Below are 27,329 nucleotides of genomic sequence, written 5' to 3'. Positions count from 1 at the left end.
TAGTGGGAGGCATCTCTTCCTATAGCTGGGCGGTTGGAACTAAATGACCTTAAAGGTCCCATCCAAGCCAAACCATTCTGTGATTCTTTTTTCCATTTTCTTTCCCACTTTTTCTCCCTATTCTCTACCTTTTTGCTTACTGGTTCCCTGTTTATTTATCCCCCTTTGTTTCAAAAAGATGCTTGACCAGATATCCGTAAGAGAGCAGAAGTTCTCTCTTTTTATTAACTCTTGCACAAACGAGTTTGTATGTTTTCAGGGAAGATGAAAATCTTGCTTTGGTGTAGTTCATTGCATCCTATGTCGGCTTTATTCTTCATACTCTGCAAGCTTTTCAGTTTGAGTAGAAACATTAAAGCTTTGAAAATCTGTCAAAGGATTGCTTGGCTTTTACAGCCCTGGCAGTTTAGCAGTGCTTCACTTGGATGAATACCGACATTAAAAATGCTTCCAGCTGCTCCATGATTGTACTGTCTTAAAACAGATACTGTAACTACTGCTCTAATTGAGGAATCAGTGAAGACAGCAGGTGTTAAGAGGTCAGAAGTGGTTTCTCAGGGGCTAGAATGGGGCAAGAAACTGAAAAATATGAAATATAAATACTTTAATACCCTTTCTGTCTTAATGGACTGGGTTTTCTCAGTCAGCAGTTGGTCTTCAGTTATAATAGCCCAAATCTTACGTAATTTTTTTTTCTTTAAAGGGAAATAAAGAAAACATTATTCGATTAATGAAGTAGATGCTACTTAGTTAAAAATTAAAATAAAATAGGAGATATAGAGTTAAAATGCTAATTTCTACCCCGCATGTCAAAGCTGTCTCTACAGTGAGACATTTTTAGGAGCAACTGAACAGAGGAAACATCAGCTCCTTGCTAGTCCTAGTGACAATTCTAATTACTGCAATTTTACCAGCGTGTGAGGGAAACTGTCAGCTCACTGCTGAACAGGAATGACCTGTTGGTGACTGGTCATAAAGGACAGAGAAAGGAAAATGCACATCATAAAACCATAGAATGGCTTGGGTTGGGAAGGACATTAAAGGTGATGTAGTTTGAACTCCATTACCATGGGCAGGATTACCACAAGACTGGGGGTCCCACTGCTGGGGGTCCAACTGCTGGGACACCACTCATCACCACACTCCACCTGCTCTATCCAGCCTGACCTTGAACACCTTCAGGTATGGGGAATCCACAACTTCTCTCGGCATCCTGTGCCAGTGGTTCACCACCCTCTGAGTAAGGGATTTTCTCCTAATATCCAATCTAAATCTCCACTTTTAGTTTAAAACCATTCCTCATCGTGTCACTGCCTGCCCTTGTAAAAGGCCTGTCACCATCTTATTTATAAGCTCTCTTTAAGTTCTAGAAGGTCACAGTGAGATCTACCCAAAGCCTTCTCTTCTCCAATCTGGGCAAGTCCAGCTCCCCAACATTTCTCCAGAGGAGAGGTTCTCCAGCACTCTGATCATCTTCATGGCTCTCCTCTGGACTTGTTTCATCAGCTCCACATCTTCCTTGTGCTGGGGGTCCCAGGCCTGGATGCAGTACTCCAGATGGGGCCTTACACGGGCAGAGCAGAAAGGGACAATCACTTCTTTTGCCCTGCTGACCACCCCTCTTTTGATGCAGCCCAGGATGCAGCTGACCTTCTGAGCTGCAAGCACGCACTGCTGGCACATGTCCAGCCTTTCATTCACCAGGACCCTTAAGTCCTTCTCTGTAGGGCTTCTCTTGAGGAGTTCTTAACCCAATCCGTACACCTCTGGGATTGCTCTGGCCCAGGTGCACCACCTTGCACTTGATCTTCTTCAATCTCATTAGGTTACCATGGGCCTCCTCCAGCTTGTCCAGGTCCCTCTGGATGACATCCCTTCCTTCTATCGTATCAGCTGCACTACTCACCTTAGAGTCATCAACAAACTTGCTGAGGGCACACTCAATCCTACTATTTATGTCATCAATAAAGATGTTGAAGAGCACAGGTCCCACGATGGACCTCTGTGGGACACCTCTCATCACCAAACTCCACATGGACATAGAGCCATTGACAACAAACCCCTGATTGTGACCACTGAACCAATTCTTTATCCACCAAATATTCCATCCTTCAAATTTGCATCTCTCCAATTTAGAGATAATTATGTGATGTGGAGCCATGTCAAAGCCCTGGTAGACGGCATCAGTTGCTCTTTCTTTGTCTACTAATACCATCACTCCATCATAGAAGGCCACCAGCAGATTGCTGAGGTGGTCTGCCCTTGGTGAAGCCATGCTGGCTGTCACAGATCACCCGCCCATCCCTCAAGTACCTTAACATCTCTTCCAAAAGGATATGTTCCATGATCTTCTCAGGCACCGATGTGAGGGTCACTGGCCTGTAGTTCCCCTGGTCTTCCTTTCTCCCTTACCTAGAATAGGAGTGATGTTTCCCTTTTTCCAGTCACAGGAGACCTCACCTTACATCCATGACTTTTTAAATATGAAGAAGAGTGTCCCGCATCTGCATCAGGCAGCTTTTCAGAACTCTGGGATGTACGTCATCAGGCCCCATAGACTTGTACACATTCAGCCTCATTAACATCTCCATTCTTTGTCTAGACAGAAGTTTCTATAAGGGAAGCAGAAATACAAGTTTATTTTTCCTTAAATCTGGAGGGCAAATGAGGAAATGAGAAACCTACTGGATTATTTAGGTTTTCTAAGTCACACCAAATATAACAGTGTTTTAGATCTTCAAAGAAGTCATGCAGCATGAGAAACCTGCATGACCCCTGTAGTTAAGCTGGGAGGAAAGCCAGAGGACCTCTTTGTCAAAAGATCTCAAGATCATCCGGACCCTCTGGTGCACAATGAAAGCTAATCTATGCATTGTGTTTATTGGAGTGTGGCAGTGTCAATAAGAAGACTTGCCTTTTCAGGTCTTCCGCAGGATCAGACAAGCAATAAAAGCCTGATTGTCGCTAGAATCAAATGGCAGTAGTTGAGCCTTCTTTATACATTCCTGTGTGACAACATAGCCTGTGAGGGGCATTTTCTCAGTGTTTCTGTTACAGATTTTTAGAAGAATATACACTTTTTGATTTATTCAGCCGTTCTATATAAAGCACCACCATCAACTTGATTATCTTTGTTCATGTCACAGAAAAGCAAAAAAAGACAAAACTGTACAAAATAGTAACTAACTTAGTAGACAAGGGGAAGAGTGAAGCAGAATTCTTCACACCACATATAAAAAATAAATAAGTTGAATATGACCTTCAAGTAGATCATATTTCTCTAATATTTTTCCAAATATTCAAAATCACATTCTTCAGTGAGTTGTTGCTAAATTCCCCAAACACTACCGTATATCATATTAACCATATGACTGATTCCTGATGATTCGTTCTTCTATTGTTTGTCATTTGAAAAAATATATATATTTTTTCTTTTTATTACTATTTTAGGTCTATTGTCTAATGCTTCAGAAGGCACAGCTGTTCTTCTCTACTATACTCCAAAGAGTTTTCTCCTTGCAAGCTGTCTGGTTAAAGTCCTCTTCATTAGATCATACCACATTCTTTTAAATTTAAATTAATTAAATATTTATGCATGTGGCCCCTCAGACAAAATGAATGCTTCAAAGCATAACAGAGTATTAAAATATTAGAAAAGGGACAACCTGTTTCAGCAGGTTGTAGGTGGTCAGGCTACAATAACTGCAACTCTATGGAAGTCCACCTTTCTTTTCTGGCATGTGTGATGCCTGCTCAAGTGGGATGATGGGTAGAAATGAATCAGAAAAAAAGATTTTTAGAAATTTCTGTTGAACTTTTTGGGGGCAAATTGAGATTCTTCAAGTGATACCAAATCACAGATAATGAACAGGCTCTTCTTGGTGAGCTATAACATGAAAGAAGAGGGGGAAGAAGGTGTTGCAGAATAAAATCTCTGATGTCTTTCAGTACTACCTAAGATTGTACCTATACAAGAGACAAAGGAAATGTCAGGCATCCTCTTTGTGCCCTTGTCTAATGTAAAGGAGTTTTTAAAGTTGTTAGCATGAGAATTTATGAAGGAAAATGCCCATGGAACCGGAGTGCTCCAGTTCTGCAGATTAGTGACAGGTTTAATACAGACACAGCTGGGCAAAATTTTACCTGTATGTTATAAAGGAATTTGTAATAAATGATGACACAGGTAAATCCCAGCCTTGAATTTCATAGATGTGACTATGAACTCCTGATAGCTATTTTAGAAGAAACTAAGGAAGAGGACTGGATGTGTAGAATATTTTATTACGAAAATCTGTCTTCTCATTAACTGGACCTGGATATTGCAAAAGGGGAAGGAGTTACTTTGAAGGTTTCTCTTTCCAGGAAGAAGTAGAAATAAAAATGACACTCATTGGTCCAATTTCAGAATTTGGAAATGAAATTTCAAGTTCTAAAAGCCATTTACTGTAACATCAGGAGCACCTCCGAAACAGTCCTTGCTGTTCCAGCAGCAGACATTCCACAAGTACTCTTCAGAGACTAATGCGTTTTGACATATGAAAGCTGTAACTCCAAGCTTTCAGGCTGTAAAAAGCACTCATTTATGTCCCTAGCGGATCTTGAGCTATCTGACCTTAAAACTATGTCAAGTTTCCACTGGTCTTTTCAGTCTGGGAGAGCTGTTTTGTCTTTGGCCTAAGGCTGAAAGTAGCAAGCCACAGACCTCTAAGCAGTGTGATTTCCAGATCCTGAAAATACATTCAGGTTGACTAGATTACTAGAGCAATGTAGCAAAAAATATTTGAGCTGCCACAGCCAAGGTTTTTATCTAGGCTAATGGATGTATCTATAGACCTGGAGTGTAAACATGCTGAATCCAATTAATGCACTTTACAGAGGGCAATTTTGTTCTTGAAAAGAGAAGCATTCAACAGGACTTCCTCTCTTTGAAGTATCCAGGCCAGATAATGAGATGTCTGTGTGAGAGCTGGGCCAGGTTCTTCTCCATGAAATAGGCGCTTTGCTGGCACTCACACAGCAGCTTGAACCTAATGAGTCTTAAAAGCCATTGACACACTGGATGGTGTTAAGTGTTTGTCTCTAAGTTAAAATACAAGGGGCGAATGAAAGCACTTACAGTGAAAAAGTTCAGCATAAATAGCACTACTTACATTGCAAGTGTGTCTGAATATTTCAGAATCTGGCTGCTTTGCTTTTGTGACAGATTACTACTGTGACTTGATAAATATAACCTAACGAAAACACAGACATCACAAGCTGGACATTTAGTTATAACATTCTGAGACTGAGTTTTCCATGTTTAAATGTGGTCTTGATGGTTCTAAAAGGGCAGTTTACATTTGTCCAGGAGATCAATTCCATGTAAGTGTGGTTTTACAAAACTCAACAAGTATTTCTACATTTTCAAAGAGAGCAAAACTGTGTTGCATAAATCAAAGCTTCATCTCTAAAATAAACAGATCACAACTTCCAGCATTTTAACTGGAAAAAAAAAAAAAAAAAGGAAAAAATATTGACATAAGTAATGACTATCAGATAGATAATGTAAGAGGTAGAAGGTCAATGCTAATGCAAATGCACTGATACTGCTGCATAACAGTAGCATCCTTCCAAGTTCACAGGTAACTTGTGCCCAAGAACACCTGTCAGTGATGACAGTGAGACAAATGGGAGAAAGATGAAACTCAAGAAGAAAAACAGATTTGTAATATAGATTTCTTTTTCTTGAGCATAATTGAGCAATCATGAAAACTGCAATGATTAGTCTTTAATAGTCATAAGACTTCAGTGGAGTCACCTAGGTTGCAAGGGAGCTCTAGGGGCCAAGCTACCTCTTACAGGAGGGCACACTTAGATCACATTCAATTCTTACTGCTTGATTACTGTGAGAGAGGGCAAGAAGACAGAAGTGCTTCACGTAATGTAACGATTCAGTAATGAACAGCTTTGAAAGCCTCTCAAGTCTACACCTGCTAAATTGTAACCTGGGGCTGTAGCAGGGCCATACACCAGGGCCATAAAAAAGAGGGAGCACAGAGCAGAAATCTCCTTCTGGTTTTGTTATTTTCACATCAAAAGCCATCAGGCAGAGAGATATCTCCAGGATAAGAAAGAAATCAATAAATAAAGACTATTATCAAAGGAGAAAAAAATGAGGTGTTGCAGTGAAATAAATATAGAGGAAAGGGCAGCAGTTGTCTAAACAGCAGCAGTCACTTATGATATTTTCCCCCTTCTTTAGCAATGGATATTGTTTGCACTCTCAGAGTTTGCACTGGTGGAGTACTGCAGTGTTTTGAATAAGATATGAAAGTATGGTTGTGCTTACAGAGTGACCAAAGCCCATATCACAGCCCTGTGATAGCACCAAAAAAACAAAAAAAAAAAAACAAAAAAAAAAACAAACAAACAAAAAAAAAAAAAACCACCCAAAAAAGTCTCTTTTGGGTATGTTTTTGGAAGGCAGTGAACATTCCAAATGAACACTGTTATCATAGTAAGTAATTGCAAGCCCACATATAACATTGTTAAGGTTGGAAAGGACCTCTACAATCAATCATCTTGTCCAACCACTCAGCCATCAACACCATGCCCGCCAAACCATGTCCCTAAGTATACATCTCCATGTTTCTTGAACACCTCCAGGGGTGATGACTCCCATCACTTCCCTGGGCAGCCTGTTCCTATCCTTGGCTACTCATTCAGAGAAGACATTTTTCCTTATATCCAATCTGAACTCTGCTATCTGCACTTGAATGTCTCCAGGGAAGAAGAACTGACCACCTCTCTGGGCAACCTGTTGCAGTGCTTCACCAATCGTATTGTAAAAACTTCTTCCTAATACCCAATCTAAATCTCCTCTCTTTCACTTAGAACCCATTTCCCCTTGTCCTATCACAACAGACCCTGCTAAAGACTCTGTCCCCTTCTTTCTTACCACCCTCCTTCAGACACTGAAAGGCTGCTGTCAGGTCTCCTTGAAGCCTTGTCTTCCCCAGGCTGAACCTGGAGCCCCAGCTCTCTCAGCCTGTCCTCGTAGGGGAATTTATTTTAGTCATTAGTACCTAGCCATATTGCTTTAGATACCATACATGTAAGGCATTATCTCAAGGACTTTAGCACTCTCTCTGTGTATGTGGAATCACTGCAAAGCATAGGAGCAGTGAGTCAGGGAAGCAGTTACAACTGCTGTTTACAGCCTGCACTACAGATGTGGTGTCCAGCTGCATCTTTGACTCCATCAAGGGTGTAGTAACCCTGCAGAGATCTAGACAAAATAGACAGCTGCCTAGTGATGAGCCGCATGAATTTTAATGAGAGCAAGCACCAGATCCTGCACCTGGAAAGGGGCAACCCTGGCTTTACGTACAGACTGGGAGCTGAGACAATGGGAAGCAGCCTTGCTGAGAGATTCAAGGGTCTTGGTTGGCAGCAAGTTGAATATGAGCCAGCAGTGCGCACAGGCAGCCAGGAAGGCCAACTGTATCCTGGGGTGCATCAAGCATGGCACTGCTAGCCTTTCAAGGGAAGGGGCTGTCCCACTCTAGAATACACCATTGTGTCCCCATCTTGAGTACTGTGTGCAGTTTTGGGCACCACAGTTCAAAAAGGGCATAAAACCTTTGTAGTCCAAAGCAGGACTACAGAGATGGTGAAGGGTCTGAAGGGCAAGACATATGAGGAGTGACTGAGGTCTCTTGGTTTGTTGACTCTGCCTAGAGCAAAGGAGGCGGCCTCATGGCAGCTTGCAGCTCCTCTTAGGGTGCAGAGGGTCAGTGCTGGGCTCTGCTCTCTGGTGACAGTGATATGTCATGAGGGAACAGCATGGAGCTGTGTCAGGGGAGCATCAGGCAGAGGTCAGGGAATGGTTCTCCATCTTGGTGGAGAGTGGTGGGGTGCTAGAACAGGCTCCCATGGGCTGTGGTCACAGCACCACCGCCAGAGTTCAAGGAGTGTCTGGACATACATGGTCTGTGTTTCGGGTGGTTCTGCGTGGAGCCATGAGTTGGACTCGACGACCCTTAATGGTTCTCTCCAAACTCATGATATCCTATGACTAATGCCACGTTTGCACGTGTGAACAAGGAGCAAGCAGTCGCGTGCAGCGAGCGGCACTGGTGAGCCCTCACGGCAGGGCAGCAGGCCTCCCGGCAGGCTGGCCGGCACACTGTGGGCTGCCGGGCACCTCCGTAGCCGGGCGGCTGTGCGAGGCCGCCTGCAGCGAGCCCCGTCTCGGAGCTGTGCCCGCCGCTGGGCGGGAAGGGCTGCCCCGGCGCCTGGCTCCAGGTGCGCGATCCAGCCGCGCCCCGGCTGCCGGGCAGCCATTGTTCTCCCCGCGGCGGGTTCGGGCTCCGGGCCGGGCTCACCCCGCTCTCCGGGGGCGTTCGGGCATCCCGCTGAACGGAGGGCAGCCCGTCCCGGCGGCCGCCATCTCCTCGCCTCCCACCGGCGCGGCCCGTCATGGCGGCACCGCCCCGCACCGCCGCGGGACCAGGAGGGCGGCGGCGGACGCGCTGACGCGAAGGGCGGCGCGGAGCGGCGGGAGGGGCCGTGCCGGGCGGTGCTGGCGGCGGGGGCGGCGGCCGGAGGAAGATGGTGGCAGGAGGAGAGGCTGCCTGCCGGGCTGTCCGCCCCGCGCTGCGCTGCCAGCCCCGCCGGAGCCGCCCTGCGTGGTGAGGAGGCGGCGCGGATCCGCACCAGGTGCGGAGAGGCCGGGCCGTGGCCTGGGCGCGGGACTCGGGGCCCCGCTCGGCGGTGCCCAGCGGCGCGGCTACGGGAGGGGCCGCCCCTCCCTCGCGGGGGCTCCGCGAGCGAGGAGCGGCGGGGGGCGGGCGGGCGCGGGCTGGCAACTGGCTCGGCGCTGCGGCGGCCGCCGCGTGCATCCCGCTCTGGCCGAGCTGCGGAGCCGCCCCTCCTCCCCCGCGTCCCGTGCCCGGCGGCAGGGAGCGGCGGGCAGGCTGCGGTGCCCGGGGCTGCGGCTCGCGGGGAGGCGGCGGGCCCGGACATGGCGGGGTTGCGGTGGCCCCGCGCGCTGCGGCTCTTTCTGGAAGGATCAGCGTTAGTAGGGACGGTCCGGGCAGGGCTGCGCTGCCGCCCTTGTATGTAAACCTGCCTCGTAGGAGAAGCGGGAGCTCGGGCCTCGGCTGGGAAATCTGCAGCGTTTTTGCTGTCCCTGCTGCGGGGCTGTAGGATTGCAGTTGGTTTCAGACCCGGCTGCTCCCGTCGCTGCCGAGCAGTCAGAGGGATGTCCGCCTGCTGTGCGTGCACGGAGCTGCCGTGGGTGTAGGGCAGGCCGGGATACCGCGTTTCTGCTCCCTGGTGCGCCCATCGCGGGGTGCCCGCTGACGGGAGCTCGCCCGGTGCCGCAGCGATTTTGCGTCTGCTTCGCAAAATCCCCCCCAGCAGCTTGCCCTGGAAAATATCCCTGTCACAGTACCTCACGTTCTGCTGCATTGCTGTCAAATCCCAGCCGGCTGCACCTGTCTCTGCAGCCCCGTGGCCGAAACAGGCAGCGGCACCCTGTTTTCCCAGACGCTGGCTCTTGACAAAGAACCTGCTTGTTCTCCAGGTGTGTTACATCTTGGTGATGTGCAGATAACAAAAAGTAAGGGGCACATTTACATTTTGCCGTGTCAGGCGGTGGGGAGGAGCTGCCCGGCAGCTCAGTGGATGAAGGTGACGGGTGGCTGAAGGTTCTGCGGTGCCTTAGTGCGTATTTATACCCAGAAATTGAGCGTCATGCAAGATGTAGTGGGAGACCACGGAAAAGACAAGAGCAGAAAAATGCATCATCCCGATGCACTTTGGGAAGGGCACTGTGCATGTTCAGTTGCTGAAATGTGAAACAGAGTGAAAAGCAGCTTGCCTCCGTTGGAAGAGTGTGACCCAAGTTGGGGGATCTGTGAGATTTGAGGCTAACCTGATTTTCACAAAGTAATGGCAACTCAAGGTCGGCTGTGTAGTACAGGTCACGCACCTCATTGGTCTGAGTTTGTCTTGGGCACTGTGTGTTGCATTTTGAAGCGTTCATCTTGCGTTAAAACATTGTCTTTACTTAAAATATAAACGCTTTTGAGACTGTTGAGCTGTCTTCTAACAGACACGAGGCTAGCCTCTTACAAACCTGTGGAAATAAAGATAAGCACAGATTGGCCCTTCGGTTATAAATGCATTTTAGTTGGGCAAGGAACTGGCTTCTGATTTCATTGATACCATTTTGAGCCATAGTCATGTACCGTGTTTGCATTCTGAAACTCAGAAAGCCTGCAGTATGAAAGCTGTGCCCATCTTTAAAGCACAGTTAGCTTTCAGTTCTTCGAAGCAGTGCCTACCAGCTCTAGAACCGCATGAAAGACATGCAGGTATGAAAAAATGGAGTCTTTTGCTGAGCTTCTTGTTTGGCGTTTTTAATAGGTCACTGTGATTGTTCATGTGCAGTATGTTAGTTATTTGGTTTGGGGTTGTCTCAGTGTGCATTTGTGGCAAACAAGACAGGGAAACGGAGCAGTAAGTCCAGGAATATTGGCCGGGAAGGTCGGCCTTGGGGTGTTACTCCGTCTGTGTACTTTCAGGGTTAGTATCCAAACTATTGTATTTAAAAAAATACAATAAGCTTTGGAGTCATGAAGGAAAACCAAAGCAAGTGCTCGAGCTTTCTGCTTGTATGTGTTTGCCTCAACACGAAAGGATCAGGTTTGGTTTTTCTTTGCTCAGCGCACGAATTGGTGGCTATTGACAGTAGCTGTCCTGGATTTATGCTAGATCATGAATTAGAAGGATCAGACCTTTTCTTTTCCCCTCTCCCTCACACCCCAAAAATTTAAAAAATAAAATAAAATAGAGGTACTTCAGGCAGTGTAATAAACATTGTACATAAGCAATGCAGCTAGATTAATTGAGGCTTAACTTCGAATGAGATCCTGTTACTGTTGATTTAAGTCAAGCATTGATGTTCTGGTAATGCATTTTTAAATGTGGTTTTCTCATTTTACGGAAGATGAAGATTTCTACTTAATCAGAGATCTAGCAAGCAATCCTCTGCTCATTATTTCTAACAGATTGTGTGTAATACGTATTGTGTAGGGGTTAAAGGTTTTTGAAGAACAGATTGATTGTTTTGCTTCCTACTGTTGACTGATTTGATAAGCCAGCTGCTCAGAGCAGTGTGATGGTATTTTTCTGTTTCCACTGCATGAGACTCTGTTCTTAAAAAAAAAAAAAAAAGAAAGAAAAAGTCATATGTTTGTTGTTTTGCTAGAAGGATCTGGGGAATAATCTTTATTTGCTGCTTTCACATAGACAGCCATTTTGGTGATCCCTGTCCTAATTCTGATCAGCGCTTGCTATGCATATGGGAACTGAAACAAGGAGCAGTTGCAGGTGGCAGAGGACTTCCTTCAGGGCACTCCAGGGCTGCTGAACAGACTCCTTTTTTTGGGGAAAGACTCATCCTGGTGTAAGCAGTGAGGAAACGAGTCCGGTTTCCAAGGAGCCTGTAGGGAGATGCTGTTGGGAAAAGGGGCGCAGCTGTGTTATGTCCGCCTCATTGTAGAGACAGGATCATGTCCTAAAAGCTGTTCCCTGGATGATGATCTGTGTAATTTCAGGCATTATTCGTAAGAATTTTTCATCATCTAATAAGATTGTATGAAGAGCTGTTTGCCGATAAGCAGTGGGATTTTGTACAGCAGAAAGGAAACTAGTGAAAGAAATGGATTATGCGTATTGAAAGCCATGAAAATTATAGTTGAGGTAGACCATGGTAGGAACTCCTGGCCTTCCTGTAGCCCAGCAAAAGGAGATGATCTGTGAAATCTATGCAATTCAGAATGTTTAGAATGTATGGGTTGTTTTAAAGTCTTTAGGTAGTGCCCTTCTCTCATACCATCATATGTTCTTAGATTATCTGTTTGGTCTATCAAATCTTCCTCATAAACCAGCAATTAACTCTTATTTGCTTTTTTATTTTATTTTATTTTTTTAAAATGAACAGTTCAGTAAAAGCTACTCTGTGTAAGTCAGCAGCCACCTTATCGCATGTGAGGTCAAAATGTGAGTTAAGAGTGAGAGATGTCGTAAAAAATCTGTTGGTAGACGTGGCAGATTCCAAGGTTGTGACAGCACACCCTTGGATTTTTTGGCTGAATCCTTTTAGGGCTAATTTACTTATTCAACTTGCTGAGCTTTTCTAAACCTATGTGGCATTCTTTTTGAGTGTCAGTAGCATCCCTGCTGAATTTGATATTCAAACTTACAAGTCTAAAAGATAGGCACAGATCAGGAAGGCATCAGGATGGCGGAGCCATGGAATCGATAAAACTTGGCCATCTGCTGCCAAGATCAATCAAGCAATTACCCTAAATTAACTCTGTTTCTTTATGTTTTTCTGTGCTCGTAATATACACAACGGGAAGAAAACGTTTTCTATATGGATTCATACCTAGGAGAAAAAAAGTGCCCTGAATTGATCTGGGTAAATTATTTTCTTCTTTGCCATTATTTTTGTTTTTGCATATCAGACAAAGCGTTTCTGATTTTCCACTTTTGGTGGTGGTCATTCAGACTTTTTTTCTGACAAACGTTGTGCTCGAGGAGTGGTGGGTATTGGGGTGAGCAGCAGCTTAGGCACTGAGTAATGTAAGGTGTTGATAAGGTGTTGATAAATGAGGAGAAATCATCAGAACATAATGGAAAATTTAAAAGACATACAAATGTGAGTTTTTTTTCCTAATATTCCTAGTTTTTTTCTTTTTTTTTTTCTTTTTAATAATTCATTCTGATCTGTGAGTTGCAATTCATGATGACAGCATTACTATCACTGTGCATTTGTATAATGTGTAGTCTGATGGGACCTCGATCAGGTTTGAAGTTGTGCTGCTTCTGTGATCTTAAGTAGAATCACATGGAATCTCAGAACCTCAGGGTTGGAAGGGACCTCGAGGGATCATCCAGTCCAACCCCCCCTCGTAAACCTTAATTAGAAAAGCATATTTGAAAAATGAGCTGACATTCATGTTAGTTGATGGGGGAGGCAGGAGCAGGCAGAGGTCTGTGTGTGGGTCTTCGTTGGGCTTAAATAAAAGTTAATGTTCTCAGGAAGGCCCTTTAGATCCAGTAAGCAGACAGAACCAGTTGTTTTCAGTTCATTGCCTGACGCGGTGGGTTTGGGGAGAGTGGGTTCTGTCTCTGCTGCTGGGGTGGGGAGTTGGCACTGCCTGTGGGATGTGTGTGGGGAGCTGTGGGTTTTTTTATTTTTTCTCTTAGCAGCTTTCTCACGCCAGCTCTTTTATGATCATAGGAATAATATAAGCTGGAAAGGATCCCTGAACGTCATCTGATGTAAACTCTGCTCAAAGCGGGTGACTGAGACAGAAGGTGCGCACACTGTGTGTGTAGAGCTTGGCTTGCTCATGTCTGAAATTGAAATTGAGGTGCTGCTTCTCTGAGGGACTCAGAAATAACAATGTGCAGAAGGTTCTGCTTGCAGCTAGTGAGCAGGAGGCTGTGCTGCTGAATCTGGGCTTTCTCTGAGCAGGCCCTGCTGGGTGCCGCTGGATCAGTTTTTCAGGTCCATCCTACTGCATTTGTTCCTTGCAGGCTATCATGCGGGTATATTTGCTGTATTGCCTTGTCTGATCACATGACAATCAACTGCTTTTTTTAAAATTGGACTTAGAAGGCTATCGGAAGTCAGGAAATAACCTCCCAAAATTAAGGAAAAGTTTTTGTTTTCAGTTATGTTGTAACATGTAAAAATTTGATGGCTTTTTTTTTTTTAATGGAAGATTTATTAAGGTTTGTTCCTCCTAATTGTGTGTTGTGCAGTTACCTTTTAGCTGATTAAGAAAATCTCCTTTAATAGTTTGTGTTAAATGGAAGATCCCACGTGAAAAACATCTGTAGCTTTGTAATTTCAGTACATCTCAGTGGACATTTTAAAAATCCTCTCCACGCACGTTATTTGTGTTTCTGATATCCTCAGCTGTTGTACCCTTTGTCTTGGAGTGATAAATAGGGATAAACTCCAGGTTCTGCTCTCGCTCAATTATTATCTCGCCTTGCTGATAAATGATTAATGTAATCCACTTACAAGATTGCCATGACATCATTCAGATTTTGGCATGCTTAATTTCATTTCATAAGAAGGTAACAATGAGCAAATCCTAAAGTCCTTTTGCCACGACCTTATGTCTGGTCTGACAATGTCTGGGTGATTTAGGCTTTGTTTGAAATCTCACATCAGTCGTGTGGTTCTCACCTGTTGCAGTGTGCAACCTCCTTGGGCCATGCTGGCTTTAGGTCCAGCAGTTTTATCTGTAGGTGAAAGTGATGTGCAAATTCACTCTTCCTTCCTCACTGGGAGGAAGCACTCAAGCAGTTTATTAGCTTAACACACACTTGGATGACTTCTTATTTCTTTATTTAAGAAAACTCTAAAGACTGAATGATAGTATTTCAAGTTAGGCCAAACTGGTTTTGAATGTAAATGTAGATGTAATTAAGACCACAGAAGACACATCTGTGTGTCAGCAGTTAGACGTATTTAATACTTCAGTGTGCAATTCATCAAAATGTTCTGGATACAAATCCAACTACTTCATTGAAAATAACTATTATTTCCAGTTAACTACTGATCTCATTATTTTGGTCAATGGTTTGCAGCCAAGATATCTCTTGAACAGAATTTTTGGCTGAAGGAAATAAGCAAGCAGATCTTCCTAAAAATAAATGTGGAATATACTGTCTGCCTGTATCAGTGCTTATGTTAGATCGGGGAGTCACACTGTTGTATGAGGTGCCTCTGAGTTACCTCAGTGATGTGGGACATTATGTCTTGTCTTCTGGTGCATTGGTGGTGAGTCTGCAGATGTTTCTGGGATCTAGTTCTTAATAATCTTAGTAGTTGAGGGACCTGCTCTAGTGAGTGATAGGTGGTGATAGGTGGATGGTTGGTGATAGGTGGACGGTTGGACTAGATGATCTTGTAGGTCTTTTCCAGCCTTGGTGATTCTGTGCTTCTGTGATAGTCTTTAACCAGTAAATAACAGAATATTTCTCAGAGGGGATCTGTCTAAGCACTAGTAGGAAGAACTGTCCCTTTATGGTGGATAGAAGCATTTTGAGCTGAATGGCAATGCGGAAAAACTACATATTAAAAGATTATTGAAGCACTAAAGAGTATGTGATGTTCTGTTGAAGGTGTCTTACATCTGGAATCAGAGGGAAGGAGTTCGCAGGGTTATGATAAGGAATTTTTGTGTTGTAAGAAAGAGGAAGATATTTTTTCAGTCTGTTGGTGGTTAAATGGACAGCAAGGTGAAAGTGCATGAAAAAAACATGTTATTATTTTGTATTTATAATGTTCTGTGTCTCTGTTATTAAGGCTTAGAGCATTAAAGAAAACAGGTGCACCCCTGAAAGATTGAGCTCCTACTCCTGGATGCACTTCTGCTGTCCCTTTGCTCACCCCACCTATTGAGGTCTTCACATTTCTCTGATCCATGATGGAAATCTTGCTGCTTTAAGGCTTTTTGCAATATCTAACATTGTTATTATAGTGTAGGATCACACAAGCCTCAGTGGCTGCTTTTCTGGTTTGGCTTTTTGGCTGTAATAGGGTGCTGAGCCGTGGACACACTGGATAATCCAGGTAAAACTCACTGTTTTAGTGGATCCAAGTCAGTATTCAACAAAGCCCAAGTCTGTGTGAATTTCAAGGCAAGGAGAAGACACATTTGTAAACAGGTTGTCATCAGGTCTTCCAAATCTCTTAGAGGTAGCATGCTGTCAAGGTGTTTATGGCTGTTTATAAGTAGTTTGAAACACTGGTGGGTTTGATTAAAGGGACTGTGCTAGTATTGAAGAGTCTACATGCACAGCTGCAATTTATGGCTGCGGTTTCATTAGGAGCTGGCAAGAAGTCCAGTTGCACAAGGGTTTTCTACTGATGTCTGCAATTGAGCATCAGGCCTCATCATGCAGAGCAAACAGGGTCAGGTTTTGTGGTCTGTCTGTCTAGCTGCATTGCTTGAAAGGTGAGGTGGAGAGTGATGCAGTGTGAGCATAAGGGAAAGAAGAGGGTGAAGGGAGAGGTCTAGGTAATTTTATTTTTCCCTAAGAGGAGAAATTGGGTGCTGAAAATGCAAAGAAACGCAAGTAGTCAGCCACGTGTTTGTTCCCTTTCAGAGGAGCTGGTGTCAGCTTAATGGCAGGGAGAGGTTATTTAGAAAAAAACAGTGTGAAACTTTCAGTTGTGTCTGTCTTCACCATGGTAAGAAGCCTCACAAATACTGCAGTGATACGGTTTTGTAAATGGTTCCAGAATCAACACCGAATTTTGCCATTATTGTTGATTAAGTAATTGGAGTAGTGATTATGCTCAGGTAGGTAAGTAATTATCTACACATGATATTCAGTGCTGCTGTCTGTAGTGGCTCTTGAAAATTTACATTGTATTTGGAGGAGGGAAATGGGGAAGTGAGAGTGTGCAATTGCAGCATCCATCTGATGCATTTTGATGATGCAGCATGTCAGTGAGTTGAGTTTTCTGTTATTTGCTGTGATATTTGCAAATGCTGAATACATAAAGGGGACTTGGCATACAGTATAAAAAGTACCTGTTACTGTATTTTTTTATATTCAAATTTTTATAATTTCTGAAGTCTGTTTATTTTTTCTACTGAGTCCTTTAAGGACAGCCTAAGATCCCATGGCCACAGCCATTAAAGAAAAAAATCATGAGGGGTGATTTTTTTTCATCAAGAGGGAGAAATCCCCTTGAAAATCCCCACCATGCTTTTATTTTGCAAGGAGTAAGTCTGCTATTTTAAGTCTTTTCTTAGCAGAAAATGGATGGGTTACCTGTTAAAGTTCAAGGAAGCATATCTGGAACAAGTTTTCCGTTGATGAGGCTAAAACCTGAGAATTTTAGTCATCTTGATCTGTTGCTCATCAGCTGAAAGTATTACTGCGTGGTGTGCTTTCCTCACAGACAGTGGTTTCTGAATTCTCCTGTTAATGGTTCCCAAATCTTTTCTGATTGATGTTCATAGCTTACCAAGCACTGACACAGAACTGATGAGATTTTTGACACTGTTGCTTATGAGGAAGCATTTGAATGCCAGAAGCAAGACTGCAATGAAGAGATACACTGATTTCACCTTGCTTTTTATGAGATGGCAGCAGTATTGTTTCCAGTTTTGCCTAGGGACTTGGTGGTAGAAATGCTTTTGTTTGTGTTTCCAGGATTGTCTTTAACCTTGGTTCCTTCAGTCGCAGATACCTGAGAGGAAACCTTCCTGTGTGCCTGTTATGATTTTATTTTCTTGTCCTTAAGTGTTGCATGTGAATATGGAATTCCTTTATGTAAGGCATGATAGCATTGTCATCTTTCAGATTCACCTGCTTTTGGTCATGCTTGTGGCAAGGTGTGTAAGGTGGTCTCACAGATGTGTTTCATACTGTGTCTGGTGTACCTGTTCATGCTTTGCTGTGAGTACTGTGTATTTTAGGTGTGTTTGGATTGTATGTGGCGGGGATTTAGTCCTCTTTTTTATTCCCATTCATCACTGTCTGGCTTGTAAGTTATGTCATAATTATGTCACAAATCACAGAATCACGGAATGGCCTTGGTTGGAAGGGACCTCAGGGATCATGAATCTCCAACCCCCTGCCAGACAGGGCCACCAACCTCCCCATTTACTAGACCAGGTTGCCCAGGGCCGGATCCAACCTGGCCTTGAACACCTCCAGGGATGGGGCATCCACAACCTGTCTGGGCAGCCCGTTCCAGCACCTCACCACTCTCCTGGTAAAGAACTTCCCCCTAACATCCAACCTAAATCTTCTCTCTTTCAACTTAAAACCGTTCCCCCTTGTCTTGCTGTTATCTACACTTTCAAAGAGTTTACTCCCTTCCTGTTTATAGGATCCCTTCAGGAACTGAAAGGCTGCAATGAGGTCACCCCGCAGCCTTCTCTTCTCCAGGCTGAATAAGCCCAGCTCCCTCAACCTGTCTTCGTAGGGGAGGTGCTCCAGCCCACTTATTCCTTTTTACCCCGAGGAGACTAAATTTCCTGCTTAATAAATGAAGCTCCATTAATGAGTTCCCAGTGAATGTAACACGTTCCACAAGAAAAAACAGTGATATAATGGTGGATTTTATCTGCAGTGGCTCACAACTAGGAGGTATGGCTTTGAGCAGGGTCTGCTGAACCTGTGGAGGAGACATGGAAAGAGCATTGCGTGAGTTCATGTGTCTGGACGTGCATTTCATCTAGAAGCATTTGTTTCAGAAAAAAACAACAACCGTTATCTCTTGGCTGTTGTTGAAGAATCACGGACTGGGTTAGTGGGTAAACCTTAAAGCATAAAAATCGGCAGGTGCTTCACCATTATGACAGGAACTGCTTCACAGTTCACATATGGAAGCCCAGTGTAGCTAAATGAATCTCTGTCTTCTCATGCTGAAGGCTTGGCAGTGTGCAGTTACTGTTCTGCATTGCTCTGATACTGTAAAATGGGGGAAAACTCTTTCAATCTTTGCCTGAATTTTACTGAATTTACTTTCAAAGAAATCAAAGCAGTTTTATAGTTGGATTTTTTTAATAATGCTGAGTGGTATTCATTGGGATAGTATCTATTCATACTTACATGTTGCGTGAATAAGACAATGTTTGTTTTCTTCCTTCCACAAATAAAGGTGCTCATTGACGTGCAGAAATAAAGACCTCATTGTGAGAGATGTGGACACAGTTTCTCTTGTTAAGAACTACATGTTAAGTACATGACCCTTTTATATGTTTGGTTAGCAGAGGAAGTTCCTCTGTTGTTGAAGCTGTGATTGTGCACTGATATGTACAAGAACTTGCACTGTTCTGTTGATTCATTAAGGGCAGATGAGATGTGTTTCTGGATTGCAGAAACAAGATTTGTCTTTTTTTTTTTAAATCTTTTTAAACTGTCAAGAAAGGAATGATACTAATTTTGAGCAGAAATTGGGTTATTAGTCTTCCTTTGAAAATTACATTTAGTTTTAACACCAGTAAAACCATTTCTTATTTTCTTTGAAATGAAATGCATCAGAAGTCCACGTTTGGTGGTTTCAAATGGCCTTTGTGAGAAACATAACTACTTCTGCTAAATTTTGACCTAAGAGAGACAGCAAAGAATGCAGGGAGAGATGTTAGAGGGTGATGTTAGAATCTTAGTAGCCAGTTTTCAGTCTTGGAGCATAACTTTCCATTAAAAGTTTTTGATTTTAAAGATCTGTTCTACTGCTGTATCACCAGCAACTGCCACTGATGTCATGAGCCGACACAATGAAATGGGAGGCATTACTTTCAGAGCAGCCCTTGTACATAACCTTTTTTCTTTTCTGAAATGATGGAGTTGTTTTCGTGATTGCAAGGCATTTTGATCTACTTAGCTGTTCTGGTCATCTTGCTTCCCTGTAGGTGGTTAAAGCAATACTGTTGTAATTCTGGGGATCGTCATTGCCTTATTTCTCTCTAAAAGTCTGTCATTGTGGCAAATGCTCATTATTAATTGAAGAGTGGTTATCATTATTTCTGTCAATGTGGCTGACTCATTAATCATGCTGAATTTCATGATATTCTTTGTAATACACCTCCATTTTCGCATTTTACCCATCACCTTTAAACCCTCAGCAGGCAGAGTGAACAGCGTGGCCAATTAAGCCATCACAATCTATATTTGCCCAGACAATAATCAGACATCAGGCCTGGCTGCTGAATGGTAAGAGTTGCAAATTGCAAGTGGTATTATTGCAGCTGTTCAGAACTGGTATTGTGGCTTCAGTACTACTCAGAATTGAGGAAATTATTTTACAGTATCTCATTGAATTGACTAATTTCCTGAATGTACTAAAAATGGAACTGCTTATTTTTTTTACTTGTGAGTAATGATTTAACAGATCTAAAATACTATTCCTTACCTCCCTCAACTTTTTAAATTCATTTTTTTTTAACCAAGGGAGGGCTTAAGCTTTGAGTCAGAACTGAAAAACTGCAATCTCATGCAACAGTATGGAGCAGATTCTGTTCCATTTTGAGATCTTTAGGGTTTATCCTTCTTTTTAAAGCTGTGTGAAACTTCTGCAGACGTTTCGGACTGGAAGAACAGTGAAGTGGGGTGGAGAAGACAGCATTGTCTCAGTTGCCGTGTACTGCACGTGCATTGCTCGCCCTGTTGAGGTAACTCCAAAGGCTGTTGTTTGATGGTGTCTGATGTGGAAGCCTGCTTGCTGAACGTGTTCTGCTGGTGGTGTGCCTATCTCTTGTGCTTCATGGTGGCTGTGCTTCTTCTGCCTCTTGTTAGTAGTTGGAGGCATCTGAAGACAGTCTGCAGCTTCATGGCTTGAAGTTCAGCAGCAACATCCTGGAAGTCTCCAAGTCTGAGCACATCAAGCTCTGTGTGCGCAGAACACAACAGGCAAATAGTCATTTTTTCTGCATGAATTTTAATTGTGACTGGAAGATGAGCCAGGGAACTGTCAACATTTGTTTTTGTTCTCTAAATCTGATATTTGCAGTTTTATGTTGAATGGACAGGCAGCTCAGGCCTAGAGTTTGTGACTTTTGGGAACCTATGAGGTTTAAGATAATGTTGTCTTTTTAATAAATACAAAACGTAATTAAAGGACAACTGCCTGATGCCTAAAGCTTGTTCTTCAATAATTCATAGTCTTCTGTGACTTGGCAAAATCCACTGAAGCTTGTGTAAAGACTTAGCTTGTATGTCCATTGTGCGCAGAGTGCTACGAATGTCTGGAAGTTGGTAATGGAAAACATTTCTATATGTCCTCCTACATGTTTCTTTCTATGTGGAATGACCAAAAAGATTTAAGTACTGCTTTGTTGCTGGGGAGTAAGGGTAGGAAGAATAAATTGATAATCTTCTCTACATGTAGGAGATCACCTATTCTGTTTCAAGCAGCTCTTAGTATATTTCGATAGTAATGATCATGTTGCAGGCTTCTGTTTACACTTCCACTAATTGCTCCCAGAAGTGTCCCATAGAGGAGCACATTACACTGCCATTTTCAGAGCAATGAGTAGGCTTGCAGAGGGTGACATTAGGAAGCCCTGAACAGCAGCTGAGGCTATTTTGAGCAGTGACATCCAAATCTCTGAGATGGAAATTAGTGAAAGTGAAAGGTATTATCAGCGACATTCTTTCTGAGTTTAACTATAGCTTCCTTAAGTGGGATTTTCTTCCTGAATATCCCAGGATTACAAATCCTCTGGAATTTGGAACAGTACATGAATAGGAAATAGCATTTAAGGTCTGATCTGTTTCTAGGGTAACTAGCCAAGCCCTAGACAGAGATTTTCAATTGAATTTAGAAAAAGCAATAATTCTAATGAGGAAAGAAAGACAGCTGATTTAAATCTTTGTAGTTTTGCTGTAATCATGTGAGTGATGCAAAGCTATACTCAATTTTGTGGAGTTACATATATTAAGAATCATCTGTATGTCTATGCTTAATGTTTAATCCATGTGTTTGTTACCGTCAGCAGGCTTACCTGGGAGCTAAATGGAGATGTTAATGTGGCTTTGTGGACATCCCTAAGGGACATACCTATATTTTATTTGGAAGATATTCTGAAAGCAAGTTTCCACATTTCCTTTCTGGTACTACTCTCAGACAAAATCTGTCTAGCCCTTTCTTCTTGTTGGAAACCATATACCACACTCTTCTCACGCTTGCACTCTTTTAAATTCAAGATGGCTCAGTTGATGAGTAGAATTCTCAACTCAGTATTCACATTGGTGTAGCTAAGAACAAGATGCAGCCTGTATCTATGGATAGCCTGTGGTTAATTTTGTATTCTAATTTTGTATTTGTTTGAAGGTGCCGTGTAAGATGTGGAAAATAAGTTCCAGGAGATGATGAGCTCAGTAGCAAGGATAGCTTTTTAAAATTTTGTATACGTGCTTGTAGCTTAGAAAATACATCCACACAGAGAAAGTTGGGTAGATCTGAAGAGTCTGTTTCCTTGATAGTATTCACATCTAAGTCTTCAGGCTTCAGGTAGCAAAGTGACTTTATTACTGTTCTGCCATTCTTTTTAATGTGGGTAGTTTTGATTCCAGTCTTGCTGGAAGGATTTGCTGTCAGTTTTTAGTTTTGATCAGGAAGTGTTTTTGTAAACCAACAAACCAAACCCAACAATAACGACAACAAAAAACCAACGCACCCCAATCTCAGAAATCAGTCAGCTGGCACTCTGCGCAGCCTTAAGGCAATTTTGGTATTATTAGGGGTTGTTTTTGTTTTGTTTTTGCTTTTGGAATGGAAGTGGCACCATTTAGCCTTGTTTTGTGACTGTATTTTTGATTTCTCTGTGGAATGATTAGGTGATTGGCAAGCTGCCCATTCAAGGAATTGTCTTTTTTAGATCTGTAATTCTGTACTTGAGAACTGCTTTTGTGCAGTTGCTCTTACAGGTAATGTTTTGCTTTCTGTCATTTTGTACCTGTTTATATTGCCAGAAAACAGCAAGGTTCAATAGACGCGTTGCAGAATTGAGAAAAAATCAGTTTTGGAGTAAAGACAAGCAGGACCATAATTTATCAAATAAAAGCTTGCCAAATAAGTGGACTCTGTGCAACAGGACAGAGCTACACCTTTGGTTAGTTTGGACCTTTCTGTAGAATCCGTTATATTAAAATTGTAATCAGTAGGATTGCAATATTCAGATGGAGTGTCTTCCTCTGTATGACTGGCTCATTGTTAGTACCCATGCTGTGTTACATCCTCTACTGCCCAAGCATCTACGTTTGTCAGCAAAGGTGGGCCACATGGAACCTGATTTTTGCAGGATTTCAGAAGTCTGCCTTTTTTTTTTACAGCTTCAATTCTTTGTTATCCCACTTTTCATATTCCATCCACGTGTCTTCCAAGAAAGCCATGAAATTGCTTCAGAAACAGAATAGAGATAATACAAAGCTGAATGCTTGGGTCGTTGTGGACCAGTTGGTGTCCGCAGGTCGGTCTGCCGATTGCTGCCAAACTTGTGTTTGCCCTTCTTATAGTAGGAGGATAAATTGGGATTGCCCATTCAGCTTAAAGGAAATGCACTGACTTTGAAACTCCTGCCACTATAGAATAAATTTTAAAGTGACTAGTGGCTAAAAAGTTTAGGATAAGAAATAATTAACTATTTTATCACTTTAACATGCTGTGTGTTTATTATCAACCTCAAAAAAAAAAAAAAAAAAAAAAAACTGGTGTTCCAGGACATTTAATCATAAGGATTTTTTTCACTGTAATGCTATGCATAGCATGTAAATCTTAATAACCCTTTGTGGTTCTTTGTTATCTTTTTGGTAAATGGTAATTGAAAATCAGCAATGTAATGTATAAAATCTTGAATGAAACTTTTATTATGCCTATGCATTTCTGTTTGAATATTATCAACTTGTATGAAAACATCAGGTGTACTTCACAGATGTGGTAGCCAATCCACAAAATGGCTTACCTACAGGTGTTTTTTTCACAAAAAAAATTTTTTTACAAATGAGTGAGCTCTTCAGGATGGTGTTTTCGATTACCTTGGAAGAGATATAGAACTTAATGGTAACCAGGTTTTTGCATGTTTTAAGTATTTTCTTTTAAGGTTTTTTTGACAGAACGTTGATATAATTTTGAATCCCTGCAGTCACTAGCTCTTCTGCATCTACCAGTTGCTACACAGTGAAAAACAGTGGATTAGATAAAGCAAAACCCATCTTCTTCTCAGTTATAGATAGGTTTACTAGACAGTTCAAGTGATTTCATGTACAACCTTTTCGGTGCTATGAATAATATAAATCATCAAAACGGTTGTATTAGTGGGACTTATTAGGAAAGAGATACCGTTCAGACTTTTTAATTTTTTAAATGAATTTGATCTAAATTTCTGGGATATTATCTGACTTAGCATATGAAAATGTAGTGGACAATTTTTATGCTCAGAAATGATGCATTACTCATGATGGTATATGGTGCATCTCTCACAAGCATTTTTATTCTCCTTATAATAGTCAACCAGCACAATTTCTCCGTAGAGTTATCCTTACCCTAAGCTGTCATGGTATTTTCAGCCATGTGTGCCTGATTCTGCTAGTAGCTTTTGAAGGGAAAATACGTATTGTCTTTTCAGAGCTTTTCTAAGAGATAATAGTTTTAACTTCATTGGGCATCAACATTGTAACTTTCTTTTCCCTCATCTTTGAGTTGTTTTCAGATATGTGTAAACAATATAAAGCATTGTGGGCAGATTAAGTACAGATTTTAATTCTTTGCTTTTATTATTCTATCTTCTCTCCTGCCCATGTGCTCCTGGTTTATGTGATTGCCCTAAAAAGCAAGAAGGCCCTAGGAGACTGTGGATGCCCCATCCCTGCAGGCATTCAAGGCCAGGCTGGATGTGGCTCTGGGCAGCCTGGTCTAGTGGTTGGCGACCCTGCACATGGCAAGGGGGTTGAAACTTGATGATCATTGTGGTCCTTTTCAACCCAGGCCATTCTATGATTCTGTGATTCTATGATCAGTACTAGGACAAAATGGAGAGAAAAGGTTGCTTCTGCTGCTGTTGACTGCTGTACATCCGGATGTATTGGAATGTATGCAGTTGCTATTAGGGCTTTTTTTGTTAGGAGTCTGATGCTAAACTTATATTTGAATACAAAGCTTCTTTGCATTTCAGGGTATTTTTACTTTTTACATTTACTAGCCTTTGTTTTGCTCGATTTCTTCTGCTCAGTTTCCTGCTATTCTTTCTCAGTTGTTCAGTTTCTTTCAAAAGTTCATCACTATTAATTACCTTTTGGCTGGAGATACAGGGCTAACCAGTAGTCTTATTTTGTGGATATAGGTAGCAACCTGCCTTCGAAAGTACACCACCATGCATTAGAATTTCCTAGCCCACAGCTAAGTGTATAGCCCAGGTATGTCCAGTTGATGACCCACAGGCTGCACGTGGCCCAGCACAGCCAGTCGTATGGCTGATCGCTACCATAGGCCATCATGGCAGCAGCTCTTCCTGCTGAGTGGGCTGCCCAGCCCCGGGCACGCTTACCACTCAGAAACAAACAAACATTGGCGTTCTATTAATGCTGTTTGGGCTGAAATCGGGAGGAGGGGAGGGTGCAGTGCAGTGCTAGCTCAAGTGATAGCAAATAATTGTATGCACTGTGATACACTGGCTAAACGCACTCCTGTGAACAGGGGGAAAATATGCAGCTGTACTTTCTGCTTTGATAAAGAGATGTGGGATTGCTAAAAAAATCAATCTTTTTGTATATTTGCCACTCTGCTTTTAAGTTGACGTAAACAAATAATCTGCAGATTTTCAAGTGGAATGTATTGAGTTGATATCAGACATTCAACCCAGTGAAAAGCTCGAACGTGTCTCTCCAGGCCTTTACAAGCCCTCTTTCACCAGAGAAAAATATCCCTTGCTTCACGATTATGAGTTATTTATTTCACCATTCTTTTTGCAGTACGTACATTTGTGAACAACTGTTTTCAAGGGCGAAATACAGGAAGAGCAAAACTTTGTCAAAAATCTGGGGTGAACACCTTGATAGAGCCCATGAAGAATTGCAGCCACTGCCACCAGACCAGGTTGATTCTTTAGTTTCACAAAAATGAGGTCAAATATCCCACCAGTTTTATGTTTTTGTTGTCCTCTTTGTTTGAGTAAAAAATCCTAAGGATTTTAAAAGTTTTGTTATTTATATACATTAACGATACTATATGTTTTATGAGATCAGCTCCAAAAGTAATGCCTCCTATTTTATTATGTTGGGTCACAATATCAGTGGCAGATATTGATGGTGTGGCAGTAGAGGCTGAACTTTTCCACTGTTATTTCACTACATGTCGTTGCCACAGGACAGATGGCAGCAGAGGGGCACTGTCAGAATAGCGTCTGACATTAAAGTGCATATGAAGCAACGGTGTGTCACTCAATTCCTCCATGCAGGAAAAAATGGCCTCCACTGACATTCACTGATGCTTCATGAATGTTTTTGGAGACCAAACAGTGGAAGTGAGCGCAGTGAGGTGGTGGGTGGTGTGTTTCTATGGTGGTGACAGTGTGTCACTCCACTGATGCAGATTTTTATGAGTGCAACATGCAGGATCTTGTTCATCGCTGGCAAAAATGCACAGCTCACGGTGGTGACTCTGTTGAAAAACAGCGTTTTGTAGCTGAGAATTTGCTTTGTTGAAGAGTGTTATTGTGCTCTTTATGTCTGTTGTATTTTCCATGGAAATAAGTGGGAGGCAGTACTTTCAGTGCAGCCTATTCTGTGCAGATCAAGAGGTTTTCCCACTGACTGAGTTCAGTGCAGCCGAGGCAAGCCATAATTTTCAGCTTTGATGATCTAGACAGTACGTAGGATCAGTTCACTTACTTTGTGTACTTCAGTTGCTGGTTTGTGTGATTTGTGTATGTAAATGTTGTGGGGAGGCACTTAGAAATGAAACTGTGGCTAACAGTGGGATTTTTCATATCTATCTTTCTGGTTATACTTTTAATCTAAATACTGTATCCACTGATATTAAAAACAACGGAGACCTTACATTGGTATGACATAACTTATATTCTTTGAAAATTCTTTGGGAGAAGGTTAAGTAGAATATGGAGATGCATGTGTTCTTTGTCAGCACTGAATAGATTTATATGGAAAGTAGGCTAAAGAAGTAAAAAAGAATTTTATTTTTTTTAATTGTAAATATTTGCAAAAAAAAAAAAAAAAGATTTTATTGACTTATAGTCTTGTACATTTTTAATTTTGCTTCCAGAGGAAGAATTTTTTGAGAATGGTTAATCCTTTAACGATTGATTATTTTGGTTATAGTTTGTATTTTGTGTATCTGTATTTGTGAGTGAATTCCACTTAGTGCTGCCCATTAGATTCATTTTTAAGTAGGCCATAAGTTGTGTCATGTAAACCACAGAGAAGAATCTTAAGACATTGAAGGGTTTAGGCTCCAAATTATGCTGCGGTTGACTTATGTGCACCTGGAACATGTTTTTACATTAGGAGCTCTGACAGTTTTGTTGATTTTGGAGTACCGTTGAATTTGGTTTTAAATTGCACTAACAGTTATTGGAGACACCCATGTTATGCATCAGATTTCTACCAGACTTCTCTAAGTGAGCAGCATGTGATCTTACAATTGAGTTGTGAACTGTGAATCACTCAAACAAGCACTTTTTTCAGGTGTTGCTACAGTCACACTAGGGGAGGTGTTTCTGAGGAAGTTAGTGAAATAAGAGCAAGCACATACCAGTAACTCAGTGCTGAAATGG

General features: G+C 42.3%; 2 protein-coding genes across 7 annotated transcripts in view; one reads left to right on the top strand and one right to left on the bottom strand.

The window, feature by feature from the left end:
• Positions 1-1,980: 1,980 nt before the first annotated feature.
• On the bottom strand, positions 1,981-8,882 carry LOC124417508 (sterile alpha motif domain-containing protein 1-like). The gene is made up of 2 exons (XM_046905644.1): positions 8,367-8,882; positions 1,981-2,612 (listed from the first exon to the last, which is right to left on the bottom strand). The coding sequence occupies exons 1-2, from the start codon at positions 8,880-8,882 to the stop codon at positions 2,478-2,480; spliced, it is 651 nt and encodes a 216-aa protein (XP_046761600.1). The 3' UTR covers positions 1,981-2,477.
• Positions 8,574-27,329, top strand: part of APBA1 (amyloid beta precursor protein binding family A member 1) — an 80,852-nt gene continuing 62,096 nt past the window's right edge. For 3 of the 6 annotated variants that reach the window (XM_015280326.4, XM_004949153.5, XM_424829.8), the window contains exon 1: positions 8,574-8,700. The gene's annotated coding sequence lies outside the window, so the exon portion shown is untranslated. Of the gene's footprint in view, positions 9,569-27,329 lie in introns of all 6 variants that reach the window. The other 3 variants (XM_040656042.2, XM_004949151.5, XM_046905673.1) reach the window with 2 other exon arrangements.

The sequence above is a fragment of the Gallus gallus genome, chromosome Z (assembly GCF_016699485.2).
Source record: "Gallus gallus isolate bGalGal1 chromosome Z, bGalGal1.mat.broiler.GRCg7b, whole genome shotgun sequence".
Lineage (NCBI taxonomy): Eukaryota > Metazoa > Chordata > Aves > Galliformes > Phasianidae > Gallus > Gallus gallus.
Note: the sequence above shows the minus strand (reverse complement) of the source record. Positions and strands in the feature narration are given on the sequence as shown.